The sequence below is a fragment of the Eublepharis macularius genome, chromosome 6, assembly GCF_028583425.1.
Source record: "Eublepharis macularius isolate TG4126 chromosome 6, MPM_Emac_v1.0, whole genome shotgun sequence".
NCBI classification, from domain to species: domain Eukaryota; kingdom Metazoa; phylum Chordata; class Lepidosauria; order Squamata; family Eublepharidae; genus Eublepharis; species Eublepharis macularius.
In genome coordinates this window covers 98,545,513-98,564,801 of record NC_072795.1, presented here as the reverse complement: position 1 = coordinate 98,564,801, position 19,289 = coordinate 98,545,513, and the positions used below count along the sequence as shown (strand labels likewise).

At 46.5% G+C, this 19,289-nt stretch overlaps 1 protein-coding gene across 1 annotated transcript in view; it reads left to right on the top strand.

The window, feature by feature from the left end:
• CFAP46 (cilia and flagella associated protein 46) overlaps window positions 1–19,289 on the top strand; it is a 169,050-nt gene that overhangs the window by 35,518 nt on the left and 114,243 nt on the right. The window contains exon 18 of the mRNA XM_054983246.1: window positions 189–319. Within this exon, the coding sequence (XP_054839221.1) occupies window positions 189–319 (131 nt within the window). The remainder of the gene's footprint in view (window positions 1–188; window positions 320–19,289) is intronic.

Sequence of the window (19,289 nt, the reverse complement as noted above, 5' to 3'; positions counted from 1 at the left end):
ATTGGGGTGTAGCCTTTGGATCAAGGCTGTTTACAGGCCTCAAAGTATCCAGCTGTACTTCAGAAGATTGTCTGTTACCAAGGCCATAATGTAATTAATTCTCATGTATTTATAGGGTACCACTTTTTTATTTATCAACAGATAAAGAGTCAATTTCTGTTGTCTTTCCTCTATATTTATGTTTTTAGGCTACTGTTCATTTGCTAAGAATGGAAGGCATCCAACTCAATGATCATGCTGTCCCCCCTGGAGATGCAGCTCAGCACCCTACAGGACAGTCTGTGCAACTTGAACACGATTCAGAATGGAATACGTATAGGTAGCTTTTTTAAAGGAATACTTTTTATGTTATTAATAAGATTAAAAGCCCAATAAAAAGGGCAGGGAGATAGGGGGGGAAGGAAAGAAAAAGAATACAAAGAGAAAAAGAAGAACAAAGATTGAAAACAACAAAGAAAAATAATACGTTTCTTTTTCTATTTTTCTCTACAACACCAATCATATTTTAACAAACATTATACTTTTAGATCCAGAGGAGTTAGCCGTGTTAGTCTGTAGTAGCAAAATCAAAAAGAGTCCAGCAGCACCTTTAAGACTAACCAATTTTATTGTAGCATAAGCTTTTGAGAATCACAGTTCTCTTCGTCAGATGCATGGAGGGGAGAAAGAAACTGGTCAAATATAGAGGAGGAGAGGGGAGGGGAGGAGGAGAGGAGGGAGATAAACAACTCCTTTGATATGGAGATGCAAACAGCTCCTTTTGATGTGGGGATCAGTTTGCTTGTGTAAAGGTTCAAAGGAGTTTGTCGTGTTAGTCTGTAGTAGCAAAATCAAAAAGAGTCCAGCAGCACCACCAAGACCATACAATTCCACTGCAGCACAAGACTTCGATAACCACAGCCCTCCCCGCCAGATGCATCTGACAAAGAGAACTGTGGTCCTCGAAAGCCCACGTCAGGTGCCACTGGACTCTCCCTGACCCCGCCTATGTAAATGAAATCAGTTACCTGTGATAATGAGATAACCATTCATAGTCCCTATTCAGTCCCAGCTTGTAAGAGTCAAATTTACATATGAATTCCAATTCAGCAGCTTCCCGTTGGATTTTGTTTTTGAAAGGTTTCTGTTGAACTACAGCGACCTTTAAGTCTTTGATGGAATATCCTGGTAGATTGAAGTGTTCTCCCACTGGTTTCTGGACATTCCATCAAAGACTTCATCAAAGACTTCAGTTGAGGACAATTGAGGACAATCCTGTCCTCAATTGAAGGCAATACTATTCCATTTTTGCGCCTAGCCACCGTGGTCATATATAGAAAAAAGATATGTTTTATTTTCCAACTGTTTATCCATTAGTCCCAACAAAAAGGCTTCTGGTTTAAATTGTATATTGATTTGCCACATTTTTTGTATTGTCATATGAATTTGTGACCAAAAAGTGAATAGCTTGATGGAGTCATGAGTGTTTAAACGAATTATGGTGACCGTCCAGATAGACATTATTTCCTGATGAAGTAACACTTTATGAAACGGGTACTGAAAATTGCTGGCTAAAACCCGTAGCTGAAGGCTGCAGAATCTATTGGGCTCCAGCACACACGTTGTCTTCTGAATTTGGAGGCCACCTTTGGGCCATTGTGCAATATACTTGAATATTAATTCTCATGGACTCATCTATCTTTGTGCTTGAGGACTTGGCTACAGTTGTTTATTAAATGTTATAGGAATTATTTGTATAGCACTGAGCACTGTTGCACCTTGAATTAATATAAATACCAAAAAAATTATTCAAAATCATTTACTGAAAATTGTGACTGTGTAGTTCCTATACACCAGCGTTTTTTATTGTGTCTACAGTCTTGTTACCGGTGTGCCCTGTATTGTAGTTTATGCAGTTGGGTATTAGCTGAACTTCATATGCAGTTCTTTTCTTGACTGTCATCTTTCTCCTCCATGTTGCTGTTGTGGGTTGGAAAATTGAATGTGGTTGGAAAATTGAACACTTCGAGTGATCAGTGAACAGTGGGTATTTACTCAGCGTAGGAACCAAGAAAAGCATTTTCTCTTATTCAGACGATCTTTTCTACATTTCCAGTTCTTTATAGTTTCAGGTTCATCCGTGTATCATGAAGGCTTGCTATCAGAAGATTATCTGAGCAATATTGTTTATGTAAATGATCATCATAATATAACTGTAAAATGGATTATTGTGATAATTTTTCTGTTAATTTTTTATCATTAAATCTGCTGGAAGCTGGAGTATGTAAAGGTTTCAGTAACATTTAGGGTCAGAAACTACCAAGAATCTTTCAACCTTTACTATCAAAATTACTGCATTTGTGTAGGCTTCGATACAAATTATTCTTTATACAAGTGTCTTCATGTAATTCCACTGTAAGATGGCTGGAAAAATAAATTATTGTAATGATAGAAAATAACAATACGGTGAATCCACTTGGAATGAGACCTTGATCTCCTCATTCAGGCACTCTGATTACATCTGGTGTACCTTGTTCTCTAAGGGAGCAATTCTAAGCAGGTCTACTCAAAAGTAAGTCCTATGTTATTCAATAGAGCTTACTCCCAGGAAAGGTTCTTAGGTCTGTAGCCTAAAAATATTATGCAGTTAGTACAAACAACTTTTCGTAATTGCCCAGTGATTACTTGAAATAGATTTCATGTTTGCAATGAAAAAGAAGCAAAGATTTCAGACCAGCTTGGAGACATGCATTTGTTAAGTAAAAATGGCATAAGATGCTTGGGCATGCCAATATGAACCTCTGCCATTGGAAATGCTGCCTGGAGCTATGTGGCTGAATGTTTCATATTTCCAGCAAGGAAGGGCAGAATGGTTCACTGATCTTTCATGTCCTAGAGGAACCCTGTCATTGTAGATCAATTGGATAGAATCTTGAAGAAACTGAAAAGCTGCAGACCTACATTAAAATAATTAGAAATCTATACTCAGTTTAACAAAACATTGCATGAAAGAAGCGTATAGGGAAAAATCATTCTTTAATCTTTTTATCTATGTTCCCCTCCACATATTTTTAGCTATTAATACACATGGAGAAAAATTCTGTTTTTCTCCTGCCAACACATCCAATTTTTTAACATATGCTTGTGTTGTGAAATGTTCAAGCCTGTATCTAAATCTGGGGTCCCCAGTGCACATCTAGCTATTAGTAGAATATTTGTGGGAAAGAGATGCAGGAAACTGTAGCCCCAATTACTCTTAGAATCATAGAAACATAGGGTTGGAAGAGACCTCACAACTCTCTCTCTCTCTCCCCACCCCCACCATACCCCCAGTGACCCTTGCTCCATTCTCAGAAAATTGCAAAACACTGCCAGGATCCCTAGGCAAATTGGCCTGGGGAAAATTACTTCCTGAGCGCAAAGTGGCGATCGGCATTACCCTGGGCATGTAAGAAGGGGCCCTGTGTAAGCATGATCTGCCTAAGTTCACAGGATCAGCATTGTTGTCAGATGATCATCAAGCTTCTGCTTAAAAACTTCCAAAGAAGGAGAGCTCACCACCTCCCGAGAAAGCCTGTTCCACTGAGGGACTGCTCTGTCAGGAAGTTCTTCCTAATGTTTATCTGAAAACTCCTGATTTAATTTCAAGCTGTTGGTTCTGGTCCCATCTTCTGGAGCAGCGGAAAACAACTCTGTGCCATCCTCTAAATAAGAACCCTTCATGTACTTGGTTATTATACCGCCTTTCAGTCATCTCCTCTCCAGGCTAAAATACCGAACTCCTTCAACCTTTCCTCATAGGACTTGATTTCCAGACCTCTCATCATCTTTGTTGCCCTCCTCTGTCTATATCTTTCTTAAATTGTGGTGCCTAAAACTGAACACAATATTCTAGGTGAGGTCTAACCAGAGCAGAGTAGAGTATTACCATCACTTCATGTGATCTGGACACTATACTTCTGTTGATAAAGGCCAAAATCGCAATTGTCTTTTTAGCTGCCACATCACACTGCTAACTCGTTCAGTTTATGGTCTACTAAGACCCCTAGATCCTTTTTACACATACTGCTGCTAAGACAGGTCTCCCCGATCCTATAATTATGTATTTGATTTTTCTTCCTAAATGTAGAACTTTACATTTATCTCTGTTGAAATTCATTTTATTTGTTTTAGCCCAGTTCTCCAGCCTGTCAAGATAATCCTGTATCCTGACTCTGTTTTCTGCTGTATTTGCTACCCCTCCCAATTCCCTCTATTCCTTCATCCAAATAATTTATAAAAATGTTGGACAGAACAGGTCCCAGGACCATTCCTTCAGACACTCTACTTGTCACTCTTCTCCAAGAGGATGAGGACCCATTAACAAGAACTCTTTGGGTGTGATCTAACAACCAGTTACACCTAACAGTAATAGATCCAGAAGACAAAGAGAGCTGTGTTGAAGAGAGCTGTAGTTCTCGAAAGCTTATGCGACGATAAAATTGGTTCGTCTTAAAGGTGCTACTGGACCTTTAAGAGTCAGGATACAGCCAGCAAGGTAATAACTTTCTCAAAAAAATAGATAAGATTAGTCTGACATAACTTGTTCTTGAGAAACCCATGCTGGCTTTTAATAATCACAGCTATCCTTTCTAAATGCTCAAGGACTGACCGATGATTTGTTCTAAAACTTTTCCAGGTATAGATGTCAAGCTGATGGGTCAATTATCCAGATCCTCCTTTTTTATTAATTGTTATGTTATACATTAACAGTTGTGGTTTAGCCTTGTGGCCCAGCTCAGACAAGGTTCAGAATCACTACCATTTATAGGTCCAGGGTGGGAAGAAGATTAGAAAAAGTTACTAGGGCTAAGCTACATATGTTGGTGGGAGGTCCATGGTTGGTGCTCCCATACAGGCATACAGGCCCTGATTTGGACTGGGACTTTCTTCTGTTTCTATCTCAATGTGAAATGGTCCCACAGAGCTGTTATTTTCTCTTGGTAGGGTAAATGTAGGTGTTGCCTATATCTTTTCCTCAACAAGGCCAGTAGCAGTTCTTTGGAGTTGTTTCAGTTTAGAAAATTGCATAGGAGGAAAGAGTTAGACCTATGTTATCAAGGCTCCACATGGCTGTTTATAAAGAAAATTGTTTGGAATGTCATGCCATGGAGCTGCCAGCATCACATGTACAGTAAGGGTGTATTATTCTATCTTATTAAGTTACCTCCAAGACAATTTCCATCTTTTCTTGTGTTCAACTTTCCTTTCATATTTGCTATGCTAATTAGGGCTATCTACTAGATAAATATTGCAATCAGTTAACTGTCTAACTTTTAAGTGATCGGTTGATTTATTAACCAATTAAATTTACCTACATTTATATATTGCAAAACATGATAAAATTCCTGTTTTGAAATCCTGGATGAACATCACAGTTGTTCTTTAGTATGAAAACTATGATACCTACAGAACCCAAAAGTGGTGGTGATGGGGTTTAAGCCATTAAAAAATTTTTTTTAATGAAAATCTGGAAGTAGGCATTAAGCATTATGTTAGCTGACCTGATCCCTAAAACAAATTTTGTTGTATTCTTCAAATCAAACATATTTGTTATCCAAAACTTAAATGCATCACTTTGTTCATTTTGGCACAATCAGATGTGCATAGTATGTTCACAGTAGCCTTGCGCACATTACAGTAAATGCAGGTAATACTACTCCCTAAATATATCTGTGTATGTCTGTTTGTAAGAAAGGGCCAATGCATATCCACTTTACAAATGAAACTGGCTGCCAGTACTTAGGTAAATGTGGAGTTTAAATCACATGGTCAGCTACACATGGGTTGAACATAAAATGAGAATAAATCAATGTAGTATTGTTCAACAAACTTGACAGCTGTGCCCTTGAATCCTCAGGTCCAACTTGAATCAATTGATTAAGAGAGAAATTCTCTTGGTTAATGAGATAGCCCTGGAAGAAAGAGGAGTAGCGAGGCTCCCCGAGCTAGTGAGAGTAGTTGCAGAGAGAGAGGAGAACTTGGGTTTCCCAAAATTACCCCTCACTCTCACTTGCAACCTGAAGCCAAGTGGGATCCATCTTATACAACAACTGTTTGCATGCCATTGTCTTGTGCTTGTGGTTCTGTTCTGGGGTGTTCCCCTACTGGCTCTGGCTTCTGTCTGGCTGCTATGAATGGCACTGGTTCTGTTGGGCTAAATTGCAACAGTGTTCCTTGCTTCAATTTCGTTTGGGTGGAATTGATGTGATTCTCTGGTTTGATATTGGTTCCCTTGCTTCACTTTGATTCTGGGGGGATTCCATTCCCATGCTTCAGTTTGGTTCTGTTGGGCTTTCTTTAGGATCAGCTCAGCTTGCATCTGGGAGCGTGCCTTAGCCCTGATAGCTTTGCCCTAGTGTGTTTGGGCCCTCTGAGAACCAACTTGGGAACTTTCCTGTCATAAGTAACAATGGAGAGTGGCTGGGCAGCTTGCTTGGGACACTTGGGTTTGGGAGGAGGCAACAGTTTGGTTCTGTTGGACTTTTCCTGGCTTGAGCTTGTACTGGGAGTGTGCTTCTGGCCACTGGCAACTTTGCCTTTGTGTGTTTGTGCCACAAGGACCCATTTGGAAACTTTCTCTTCATAGGGAAAAATGGAGAGTGGCTGTGGGCAGCTTGGTTAGTACAGGGGCTTCAGCTTGGTTCTATTGGGCTTTCTGTGTGTGGAGCTTGCATTTGCAAGTGTGCCTTGGCCATGGCAGCCTTGCTCCAGTGTGTTTCTACAGTGGGGTCAGCTTTGACTTTTTCCCATATGAAACAATGGAGTGGCTGGGGGTACCTTCTTTGGGAGCCCATAGAATCAGACCCCAGGATCCAATCTACCTGAAATGGGTGCTCTTTAAAGGACAGACAGGAGAAGGTTCCATATAAATTTGGTGGAGTTTGCTTGAGAAATGCCACCCCCAGCCCCCCAGATATATTCCCCCATGGAGAATAATGGAGAGTAGCTGGGGCGCTTTCTTGGGGGGGCATCCCAATTGGACCCCAGGGCCAATCTTCATGGAACTTGGATGGTCTTTAGAGGACAGTCAGAGTAGCTTCCTGGCAAATTTAGTGGAGTTTACTTGAAAAATCCCCCCTCCCCCCATCTAGCCCCCATGATAGCTCCCGGTTAGTTTTCCCCTTACAGAATCATGGCCAAATTAACCCAGATTTCTCTGATCTGTCCAAGATGGAAGAGAAAATCTTACCCAGATTTTGGAGATCCAAGATTTTTGGGGGGATCCCCGAATCCCAGATCCCAAATTCTTAGATTTTTTTTTTTGTGCACACCCTTAGTCTCCTCTTCCACAGTTTAGACAAAAGGGATGCATTTAGAGTGTCAGTTGTATGCAGTCCCTATCATTGACTTGCTCTGTAGCACTAACAGTATCATTACACTAAAGCAGAAGCTTTCAATATATCCATCTTGAATCCCAGCAAGAAAGCAAGGCTGTAAATAACATAAATAAATATTCTGATAGTAAACAGTATGGGAGGTAGGTTATGACTTTGTAGCCTCTGCATTCTGACTCAATTGCTTTTGTTTGTATGTGAAGGCTGTAGGATGCTTTTGGGTCTTTGCATGCAAATTACGGATTCTGGATGTACAAAGAACACTGTTAGAAGATCTGTATCTCAATCTCAGAATGAAAGCAAAGGGAAGAGAAAGTCCTAAGGATTAGTTTCAGGTTGGTTACAGTAGAATAGCAAGGTTCAAGTTCAGTAGCACCTTTAAAGACCAGTAAGATTATCCAGGGTATAAGCTTTAGAGAGTCAAGCTCTCTTCACCAGATACAAGTAGGATTGAAAAATCAAAAAGAGTCCAGTAGCACCTTTAAGACTAACCAATTTTATTGTAGCATAAGCTTTCGAGAATCAAGTTCTCTTCGTCAGATGCATGGTACAGAAACTGGTCAAATATAGAAGAGGAGGGGGGAGGAGGGGAGGAGAGAGAAGATGCAATTAGGGGGGGAGAGGGAGGATGCAACCAAAACATTCCTTTGCTAGTAAATGTAAACATCTCATTTTGGTGTGGGGATCAGTTGGCTTGTGTGAGGCTTCAAAGGAGTTTGCCGTGTTAGTTTGTAGCGAAAAAACAATTGCACCAGGGAACCACTTATACAAATATTGTATATTCTGTATATGAAAGTGCAAAAGTGCGATAGTGCAAAGTGTCCAATTATATAGTTAATCAATTCACAATACAAAAATACACAGTATAATCATATCCAGTACACATATCATTAGAAAGTCTTTGTAGTCCGTACAGTTCATTCCATTCATTTAAAGTGCCAAGTGTCTCATTTTAATGAAAAGCCGAGGGTGGAGAGTCATGGAGAGGTGTTATGTCATTCACAGTCCAATATTTTAGATTATTCAAAAAACGCCGACGGGGATGTGCAGGCAAATGTCATTAACCCGTTTCGTGAGTGGGAACCTCACTTCATCTTGGGCATGAAAGAATTCGGACTGGACACACTGTAAACATAAAATGCAATCAGCAGATACATACATAATATTACGTATAAAAATTCCATATAAAAAATTCAATACACGTTCACTTACAATGTGTTACAATCTCCGATTATGCTCTCCTGCGGCTTATGAAGAACGTGGTGCTAATGGACAGATAATCGGTAAGATAATGACTGTGTATATATCTCTCATTTAGGGCCGAATCAATCAATGTTCTATCTAAACCAATTGCAGCTGGAGGAAGATCCAAGGGACCTCCACTACTTACAGTAAATTTCGGTTCTCATAGGAAGCAAGAGTAGACGATCTCTAAATTTAATCCATGCGGTGAAAGAGTGTTAAGTTGAAAAATCCATTTGGATTCCAACTGCATGAGTGTTTTACCTATGTCCGAAGCGTATGGACGATCTATTTTTTTTAATAATTTTTTTATTTTTAACATCTAAAACAGTAAACTACAAGAAACTACAATAGTACAAGGGGAGGGAAAGAAGGAAAAAAAGAGAGGGGGAAGGGGGGGGTGGAAAAAAGGGGAAGGCAACATACAAACACTAAACACTACACTTCAATGCTTTCCCTTCATACTGCCATAATTAAAAAATAAAGCTTAATAAAGTAATGATGGAATGGTTGATCTTACAAATTACAGTTCAAATTAAATTCCCCCCCCCCGGGCCTCGGACGTAGTTCTCTCTGAGCAGCTACAGCCGCAGCGCTCGTTGCCTCCCCCCTCCCTTCAGGCTTCAAATCTTCTTCTTTTTGCTTGGTGTCTTGCCCAAATTCTTGATTTTTGTCCACAAAATCCCTTAGCTGATCTTCCGAATTAATCTTGTAAGCTTGATCTTTATAACTAAACCCGATTCCTTCCGGAAATATCCATTTGTACTTTATGCCACGTTCCCTCAAAAGAGCTGCCAGCCTTTTATACTTAAGTCTTCTCTTCCAAACTAAAAATGGAACGTCCTTCAGTATCTTGACTTTATTTCCCAGAAAGTCCAAGTCCGCATTATATGAGTTATATAGGATAGTGTCCCGGACCCTCCTAGATGAAAACTCAATAACAATCTCGCGAGGCAGCTGCCGCTTCATTGCATATTTTGAAGATGCCCGACGGACTCCCAAAATGGCGCTTTTTACTTCTTCTTTAGTTGCCCTCGCGGGTGTCGCTAAAAGTTCCGAGGCAAGATCCCTTAAATCCTCGTTTTCCTCCTCTTTAACATTCTGGAGACGCAAAATGGTCTGTGCTCGCTCCACTTGCAGCCCAATCAGCTGGTTTTCCACCAACTTTAGCTCCTTGTTCGTTGCTCTCATAAGTGACGCATTTTCCCGAGCAGACTTCTCTGCCCCCCCCGCTACTTCCTTGATGGCTTTCACATCGCTCTCAATTAAGCCCACCCTTTGATCTGTTTCATTCAGCTTGTCAACAAAGGGTTTTATGGCTTCGATGACCGATCTTTTCACCAATTCCTCGAGCGACTCCCCTCTTCCCTGCAGGGCAGCCGAAACTGACTTGCCCAGAGCAGGACTCTGCTTTTTCGCTGCCATTTTAGGGGGGGGGGACCGCCAAACTTCCGAGACTCTGCGAGGGGGGAAAAATCCGAATCTTCTAAACTTCAGATCCCACCACTCCTTCACATGCGCTTGTAGTGACAGAAGGGATTCGCTTACTTACAGGCTTCCGCCTAGTCCTGTTCTTTGCCGTTTTCCGTGGCCCGGCAGCACGCAAGGTGCCGCGCACGTCTGCCGGCCTCCATAGGGACAAACGGGCAATTTACCCCCTGCCTCGATTTGCCAGAGGGCTCTTCCCACCGTGTCCCAGACCCAGACTCCCTCCCTGGGAGTCCTGGGGGCTAACCTTTGCAGATCAGCCGCCCGGTCAGGCTGCTCGGACGCTTCCTCTCGGACCTGCCGAGAGGAGCGTCCGACATGGCCGCGAAAACAAAACCAAATCGCGTATGGATGATCTAGATGTTCAATGACAGAGACCTTAAAGTCATGATATGAGTGTTTACACTGATGAAAATGGCCAACCAAAGGTGCTTCTAATACCCCGTTCTTAATCCTCTTGGATTCTTGTCCTGAGTGGGCGAATGGTACTGCCTATGTATAACAAGGGGCACTGGCATTGGATAATATACACCACATTTACTGACTTACAGTTCGTAAATTCATGCCGTGCAAAGGTGTGGGTCGTCAAAATCTGATCAAGCCCCACCATGTGACCACATATGTTGCATGTGCCACATGCAAAGTGGCCCTTGGGTATATTGGAGCGCGGGGGAGTGCTGGAGAATTCAGACCTAATCAGAATATCCCTGATTGATTTGGTCCGTCTATAAACAACTGCCAGTCCCGATTCACACCCACAGACGTCAGCTATGAGGTGCCAATGCTGCCTTATAATAGAAGTAATCCTAGGGGCTAGGGCGGTGTATTCCAATCCCCATTTAATTTTATCATCCAGTCTCCTCTGTCTAGGGGTCAATAAAGTTCCCCTGTCAGTTACATCTGAGCGTGTCCTAGCTCGTTCAATAACCTGACTAGGGTAGCCTCTCGTGGCAAAGTTCTCCCCCAACTCCCTGCGCCCAATCTTATAAAAATATGGGTTGGTGGAATTCCGTTTTATCCTCAGGAATTGGCCCACGGGGATGTTGTCCCGTAAGCTTCTTGGGTGAAAGGACTGGTAGTGTAAATAGGCACAACGGTCCGTGCTTTTCTTAAAGGGGTGCACCGCAAGTTTATTATCCATCTCTCGATTGATGGTAACGTCTAAATAATCTATGCTGTCAGTACTTCCGGTCCAGGTAAACTGGATCGCCGGGTGCCAAGAATTGAACCAATTGCCCAGTTCCTCAGCACACTCCTCTTGATTTAACAAGACTATGACATCATCTGTGTATCGCCTGTAAAGGAGAATGTGCTCTTTAAAGGGATTTGAGTCTTCATTAAATATCCATTGATTCTCCAAAGAAGACATAAAAATATTCGCAATACTAGGGGTGGCCGCGCAACCCATGGCTGCCCCTTTCAGCTGGAAATAGAATTCGTCATTAAATCTGAAATAATTCTTCTCCAGTATGATGTCTAATATATTGAGAAGAAAATGAGTAGACGGTTTTTGGACGTCGCGAGAAAGAAGGACATCTTGTACTACGTGCCTCGCCTCATCGTGAGGGATAGAGGTGTATAATGACCTCACATCCAGAGACATCAGGTATACTGTTGAAGGGATGTCTATTGACTCCACTATGGAAATTAAAGACATAGTGTCTTTTAGGTAGGCAGGCGTATTTATAACTAGGGGTTGCAGGAAAAAATCCAGATAACGCGATAGAGGTTCCAGGACTGAATTAGAGCCGGAAATAATAGGACGTCCGGGGGGAGGATGTCCCGGCTTATGGAGTTTAGGTAATGTGTAAAAAACAGGTGTTCTGGGGCTGGGGTTAATAAGGGCATCCCTAGTCTTCTTATCTATCTCATTCTCCGCCAACCCCTCATCCAAAACAATCCTAATAATCCGTTGGATGTGTGATGTCGGGTTGATGGACACCCGCTTGTATTCAGTCTCAGTATTAAGTTGTCTGGTGCATTCCTGAACATAGTCACTTGTATTCTGTATGACAATGCCCCCCCCTTTGTCCGCGGTCTTGATGACTATGTCTTTGTCATTTTTAAGCCTCTGCAAAGCCTCCCATTCCAATTTAGAGAGGTTATATCTTTTGTAAACCCTTCCAGATTCCAATTTAGTCACGTCCCTTAGCACCACCCTTTCATGGGATCAGATACATTAGGGCAAAACGTCGATTTGTAAGTAACGCCCGTGGATGCTGGGGGGTCCCCCTGCCCAAAGAGGCACCTAAGTTTGATCAACCGTATTAATTTGAAAAGATCCACCCTTGTCCGGAAGGCATTGTATTGGGGGGTGGGCACAAAGCCTATGCCCTTATTAAGTGCCGATATTTCAGAAGCAGTAAGAGCCCTTGAGGACAAATTAAAGACTAAGTTCTCTTGTAAGGGCATTTCTGGCAATTGTAACCTCTCCCTAAAAAAGGCCGCGATGGCATATTGCGGGACCTAAGGCTGCGGGTACTGGAGCCCTCGTCTCCAGATGTGTTAGTTTGTAGCAGCAAAACAGCTAGACCATCCAATTCCAATGCAGTATAAGCCTTCGATAACCACAGCTCTCCCCGTCAGATGCATCTGACAAAGAGAACTGTGGTCCCCGAAAGCCCACGCCAGGTGCCACTGGGCTCCCCCAGACCCCGCCTCTGTAAAGGAAATCTGTTACCTGTGATAATGTGATAACCATTCATAGTTCCTATTCAGTCCCAGCTTGACAGAGTCAGATTTGCATATGAATTCCAATTCAGCAGCTTCCCGTTGGATTTTGTTTTTGAAAGGTTTCTGTTGAACTACAGCGACCTTTAAGTCTTTGATGGAATGTCCTGGTAGATTGAAGTGTTCTCCCACTGGTTTCTGGATGTTTCCATTTCTAATGTCAGATTTGTGTCCATTTATTCTTTTGCGTAGAGGTTGGCTGGTTTGTCCAATGTACAGAGCAGAAGGACATTGTTGGCACATGAGGGCATATATCAGATTGGAGGATGAGCAGCTGTAAGAGCCAGAGACAGTGTAGTTGATGCCATTGGGTCCTGTAATTGTATTCCCTGGGTAGATATAGGGGCAGAGCTGGCATCTGGGTCTGTTGCAGGGCCTGGTACCTGTGCTGGTGACTCTGCTGGCCGATTCATGATTGTGAGTGAGAAGTCGTTTAAGGTTGGGGGGCTGTCTGTAGGCAAGGAAAGGTCTTCCACCCAGGGCTTCTGAGAGAGAGGTATCATTTTCCAGGATGGGTTGTAGCTCACTGATGATACGTTGGATGGGTTTGAGCTGGGAGGTATAGGTGACAACCAGTGGTGTTCTGCTGTTAGTTCCTTTAGGCTTGTCCTGGAGCAGACTGTTTCTGGGTACTAGTCTGGCCCTGTTGATTTGTTTCTTCACTTCATTTGGTGGGTACTGTAGTCCCAAAAATGCTTGTTGTAAATCTCTTAAGTGTGAGTCCTCTGCTAACTCCTCTGCAAGTAGGATTGAGGATTCCCTACAGATTCTCTTTAGCACAGTTAAGAATACCAGGCACTGTGGTTAAGTTCTAAAAGAGTTTAGATACGTACTTCCTTATTTTCCTTTTTTTAATGCACGTGAGTAGGCAGGGCCGGCGCACCTATTAACGTCAGGTAGGCAGTGGCCGCAGGCGCGGGGTGCCAGAGGGAGCGCCAGAGGAGGCGCGGCGGGTGGGAGCGCGCGCCACAAAGCACCAGCCTCCTATCCCTCCCACCCCGCGCCTGCCCGCCACAGCAATCGGGCTGGCGGCGGCGCGCGCTCCCGTGATGACGTCACGTGTCATCACACAGGCCGGTGCGCGTACGCGCGCGGAGGCGCCCTGGCCGCGAGTGCAGCAGACCCTTGCGCCGCCCCCGTGAGTAGGTACAGAATGTATTGTCAAAGGCTTTCACGGCCGGAGAACGATGGTTGTTGTGGGTTTTCCGGGCTGTATTGCCGTGGTCTTGGCATTGTAGTTCTGACGTTTCGCCAGCAGCTGTGGCTGGCATCTTCAGAGGTGTAGCACCAGTTCTGAAAAACACCAGTTCTGAAAAACACCAGGTTCATCTTCGTTCTTCTGTGCCTCCACACATGGGTACTGCGCACGCGCAGGCCAGCCGCCGGAAGATTTTTTTATCGCTTTCCCAGCTCCGAAGGGGCCGTTTGGCGCGCGCCTCAGCGACCGTTTCCCGCCCAAACGGTCACATGCTCCTCAGCGGCCAACGGCCCCTTCCCTCAGTTCTCTTCTTGCCGCCGCTTGAGGAGAACGTTCGCTTGTAGCTCCGTGTTTTTTCCTGTGCCTTTGGATTGCTTTCTCGTGCTTGACTTGGATTCTGAACTTGACCTTTCTTCTGCTTCGTGATTTGGACTGACTGACTTGGTAGTGTATCGATCCGGACTGTATTTGACTTCGCGTTTTGGCTTGCCCCTCGGAATGGCTTCTACAGCCCTGTTTAAGCACTGTGCCCAGTGCCGTGCTAAAATGGCCCAAACGGATGGGCATAGCCTTTGCCTGCTTTGTCTGGGGGAGGAACATGTAGTCCCCACTTGTAAGATCTGCCAGGGCTTTACGCATAAAGCCAGGCAGGAGCGGTCCGCCCGCCTCAAGGCTTCACTGTGGCAGCGGGTCTTGGACGCCCCTGGGCCCTCCGAGGCGGAGAAACCTGGGGCCGCGGAGAAGGCTGGCCGAACCTCCACCCATGTCGGGAGCCGGTCGCGAGCGGGCTCTGTAGCCTCTTCAAAATCGGTGGCTACATCCCGCCCGGCGGACAAGCCTGCATCGAGGGCAAGCTCGGTGGCGAGGTCTGCGAAGTCCCCGCACAAGTCGGCGTCGGTGAGGTCGGAACCGGGGAGGTCGACTCCGAGGCCGGAACCGGGAGAGTCGGAACCGATACGATCAGCCCCGGCGTCGATCGAAAGGCCTGCGTCAGTCCCGGGACCGGAGGCTGCGCGAAAGGCGTCGACCAAGAGGACATCGGTTCCGAAAGCTTCCTCCGAATCGGTGCCGAAGAAGAGGGCTAAGAAGACCAAACATCGTTCTCGGTCCCCTCGGCGCCGGCCTGCAGAGGAGGTGGTCCTGGTGTCTCCACCTACGCCGTCGCCTCACCTAGACTCCCCTGACCGTCCCCTCCTTGAAGAAGAGGTGCCGGATCCCGGGGCCTATGTGGTCCTGTCGAGTGGGCGGCGTTCGCCAACACCGGAATCGAGCCCGGCTCCGCGTCGTCGGATCCGAGAGGCGACCAGGGATCCTTCGCCTGCACAGTCTGCCCGTAGTCAGCGGTACTGGTCGGAGGGGAGTGTCGGATCCGAGCGAGTTGGATCCGAACGGTCTGTGGCTGCGCGTCATCGACAGGCTACAGATCTACCTGAGGCCTTTCGGTGCCAGTGGAAAGGGGCTCCGCCTGGCTTCAGATCGTCGGATCCGGGGCCGTCGTCGTCTAGCCGTCGTGAGTGGTTGCCCCCACCCTTCCCAGGAGACGAAGTATCAGCTCTTCCGTCTGATGAGGATGACGAGGATGTGGGGTCCGGCTACCGCTCTGAGTCGTTCTCTGAACCATCCCCAGACGACAATGTTGGTCCATCCACCAGCTCTCCCTTCGAGGACCTGCGGATTTATGCAGACCAAATGGCCCGCATGTCCAAGGCCTTGGAGATTGACGTATCTTCCGTGGTCCCGAAGACGAAAGACAAGCTGCTGTGCAGAATCTATGGAGAGAACCCGGCTACAGTAGGTTTTCCTATGTTGGAGGGCTTGGAGGAGATCATCGACAAGGTCTGGAAGTCACCATCTGACCTGCCTGCCACGTCCAAACGCATCGAACAGATGTATAAGATCAAACAAGGGACGTGGCAGTCTCTCATCAAGCACCCTCCACCATCATCCTTGATAGCCGAGGAGATTCAACACAAGAGGTCGGGGTCCTCCTCCGTACCACCGGATAAGGAGGGAAAGAAAATGGACGCACTGGGTAGGCGTCAGTACTCAGTCGCTGCTTTAGCCCTCCGGATAGCCAACTATCAAACAATTATGGCGGGCTATCAGCTCTACCTATGGGAGAAGCTAGCCAACTATGTCACTGACCTCCCTGCTGACAAGAAGGCGGTGGTGTCGTTGCTGCAGACGGAGGCAGTACGATTATCAAAACAACAGATGAATGCTGGAAGTCATGCAGCTGACACGGCGGCTCGGGGTATGGCATCAGCAGTGCTTCTGAGGAGACACTCGTGGTTGCGGTCAACTGCCCTCCCGCAGGAGGTGAGGGCCAAGATTGAACGTCTGCCCTTCGAGGGTGACTCCCTCTTCTCTACCACCACCGACGAGGCGCTTAAGAAGAAGAAGGAGGACCGGCAAACAGCTCGCTCCCTGGGGGTCACTCCGGCGGACAGGTCCACGTTCAAGTCTCGGTACTCGTCGAGGTATAATCCCTACCAGTACCGCAGCAGATACCAACCCCGTCCGTACTATCCGCAGTATCCTACTTCGCAGCGCCAGTATACCCCAGCTCAACACCAAGGCAGGAGGCGTAGGCCGTTCAAGCCCCGCTCGTCTCAACCTCCACCCCAGCAGAAAGATCCGCAAGGGGCTGGAAGGCAGTTCTGAAGACCCGGCCCTGCGGCAGCCCTGAACTTTTCGGACAGACTCAGTCCTTTTTTGTCTGAATGGGAGTCAATAACATCTGACTCATGGGTCTTAACAATTGTTGATAAGGGGTACGGGCTGGAATTCACTGAACTGCCGATGTGTACTTCACCGCTGAGTGCGGTGAATAATACCTTGGTTGAGCTGGAGGATGAAATTCGGTCCCTCTTGGCTAAGGGTGCTGTGGAAGAGGTGCCCTTTGTGGAGTCTGTGAGGGGTTTCTTTTCCCGGTTCTTCCTAGTCCCTAAGAAGGATGGGGGTCTACGTCCAATTTTGGATCTTAGGGGCCTAAATGCCTTTCTAAGGGTCACCAAGTTTAAAATGATCACACTGCCTGCTATAATTGCCCTTTTGAGGAAGGGGGATTGGTTCGCTGTCCTGGATTTAAAGGACGCGTATTTCCACGTGGGGATCTTGGAGGAGCACAGGAAATTTCTGTGCTTCGTTTACAAGCAGCGGGTATTCCGTTACAAGGTTCTCCCCTTCGGCCTTTCCACAGCCCCACGTGTGTTTACTAAGTGCGTGGCTCCTGTGGTTTCCTTTCTTCGAGAGCAGGGCTGTACCATCTATCCCTATCTCGACGATTGGCTCATAACGGCGAGCTCGGAGGCTAAGCTTCTGCAAGATGTGGCATTGGTGCTAGACACTTGCGAACGCTTAGGCCTCCTGGTTAACTTTGAAAAATCTAAGCTGACACCTAGCCGTGTTGTGCCTTATATTGGGGCAGTGTTCGACTCAGGGGAGGCCAAGGCTTTATTGCCTCCAGAGCGGGCACGTTCTTTGAAGAGACTGGTAACCCTGTTTAGACGGAATCGCTATCAGCCAGTGCGCATGATTCAATGCTTGTTAGGGCATATGGCTGCTGCGACTCCGGTGGTCCCTTTTGCGAGGCTGCGGATGCGCCCGCTTCAGAATTGGTTTGTGAGGAGATACAATGCTTTACAGCATCCTCCGACTGCTAAATTCTCTGTTCCCAGAGCCGTTATATCCTCTCTGAACTGGTGGTTGTCGGATGTTAATTTGTTTAAAGGGACCCCATTTGGTTTCCATCATCCCGAGTTCTCCGTAACCACGGACGCCTCTCTGCAAGGGTGGGGGGCTTTCTGTGGGGAGCTGTGTGTTCAGGATGTTTGGTCTGAGAGAGAAAGGGGTCTCCATATTAATGTGCTTGAACTGAGGGCTGTTCGTTTTGCACTTATGTCGTTCACAGCAATCTTGCAGAACCATCAGGTGCTGGTGCAGACGGACAACACTACCGCTATGTATTACCTGAACCAACAGGGCGGCACGGTGTCCATGATCCTCTGCAGGGAGGCCACGCTCATTTGGGAATGGGCAATCAGGAATGGGGTGACGCTTCGCGCCATTCATGTAGCTGGGTCGGACAATGTGCAGGCGGACACTCTCAGCAGGGTGCACATGCTGAATCACGAATGGGGGCTCAACGCAAAGTACGCTGGGCCGATCTTTCGGAAGTGGGGTCGCCCGAGCATAGACGTGTTTGCGACGTCGTCAAACACCAAGGCCGAGGTCTTTTGTTCTCGGGCAGGGAGCGATCCCCTCTCTATTGGGGATGCCTTCCAATTTACTTGGGCCCGGGGACTACATTACATGTTTTCGCCCGTCCCTCTCATACCCAGGGTGCTGTGCAAGGTGGAGAGGGACAACACGGACTGCATCTTAGTGGCTCCGTTCTGGCCACGGCAGCTCTGGTTCCCAAAGCTGCTGGAGATGTCCGGCCGAACTTACGTGGCCCTTCCGCCCCGGAGGGATCTCCTCCTACACGGGGAGCTCTTTCACCACGAGCCCAGGAAACTACACCTGACCGCTTGGCGGATTCGGCCCCGTCCCTAGGTTTCTCTGAGCCCGTCAGGAAGGTCCTACTGAACGCTAGGAAGCCCTCCACACGGCGTGCCTACAAGGCAAAGTGGAGTAGGTTTGAGGCTTGGGCTGCCTCTAGGAAGGTGGCGCCTATGGATAGCCCCTTGGGGATGGTCTTGGACTATCTCTGCGAGCTGAAAGACCAGGGCCTTAGTGTAGCATCTCTGAAGGTGCACCTTGCGGCCATCTCTGCGTTCCATGATCGGGTGGATGGCTGCACGGTTTTCTCTCACCATAAGTCTCGCCAGTTTTTGAAGGGGATGCTTAATCTTTACCCGCCTGTGTCACCCCCTGTGCCCCAGTGGTCTCTCTCCCTAGTCCTGGCCAGGTTGATGTTGCCCCCTTTTGAGCCTTTGGCTACGTGCCCTCTGGACTTGCTCTCCTACAAGGTGGCATTCCTCGTGGCGATCACTTCTGCCAGACGGGTCAGCGAGCTGGCTGCTCTTAGGGCAGACCCCCCGTTCCTTCGCTTTCATGCGAATAAGGTGGTCTTGCGACCGTGTCTGTCGTTCCTGCCCAAGGTGGTGTCAACCTTCCACCTTTCACAAGAGATTTCTCTGCCTGTATTTTTCCCTGAAGCTTCAACTAAAGGGGAAAAGGCCCTCCACAGTTTGGATCTGCGGAGGGCTTTGGCTTTTTATTTGGAGAGGACAAAGGTGTTCAGGAACAGTCCTTACCTTTTTGTGTGTTTC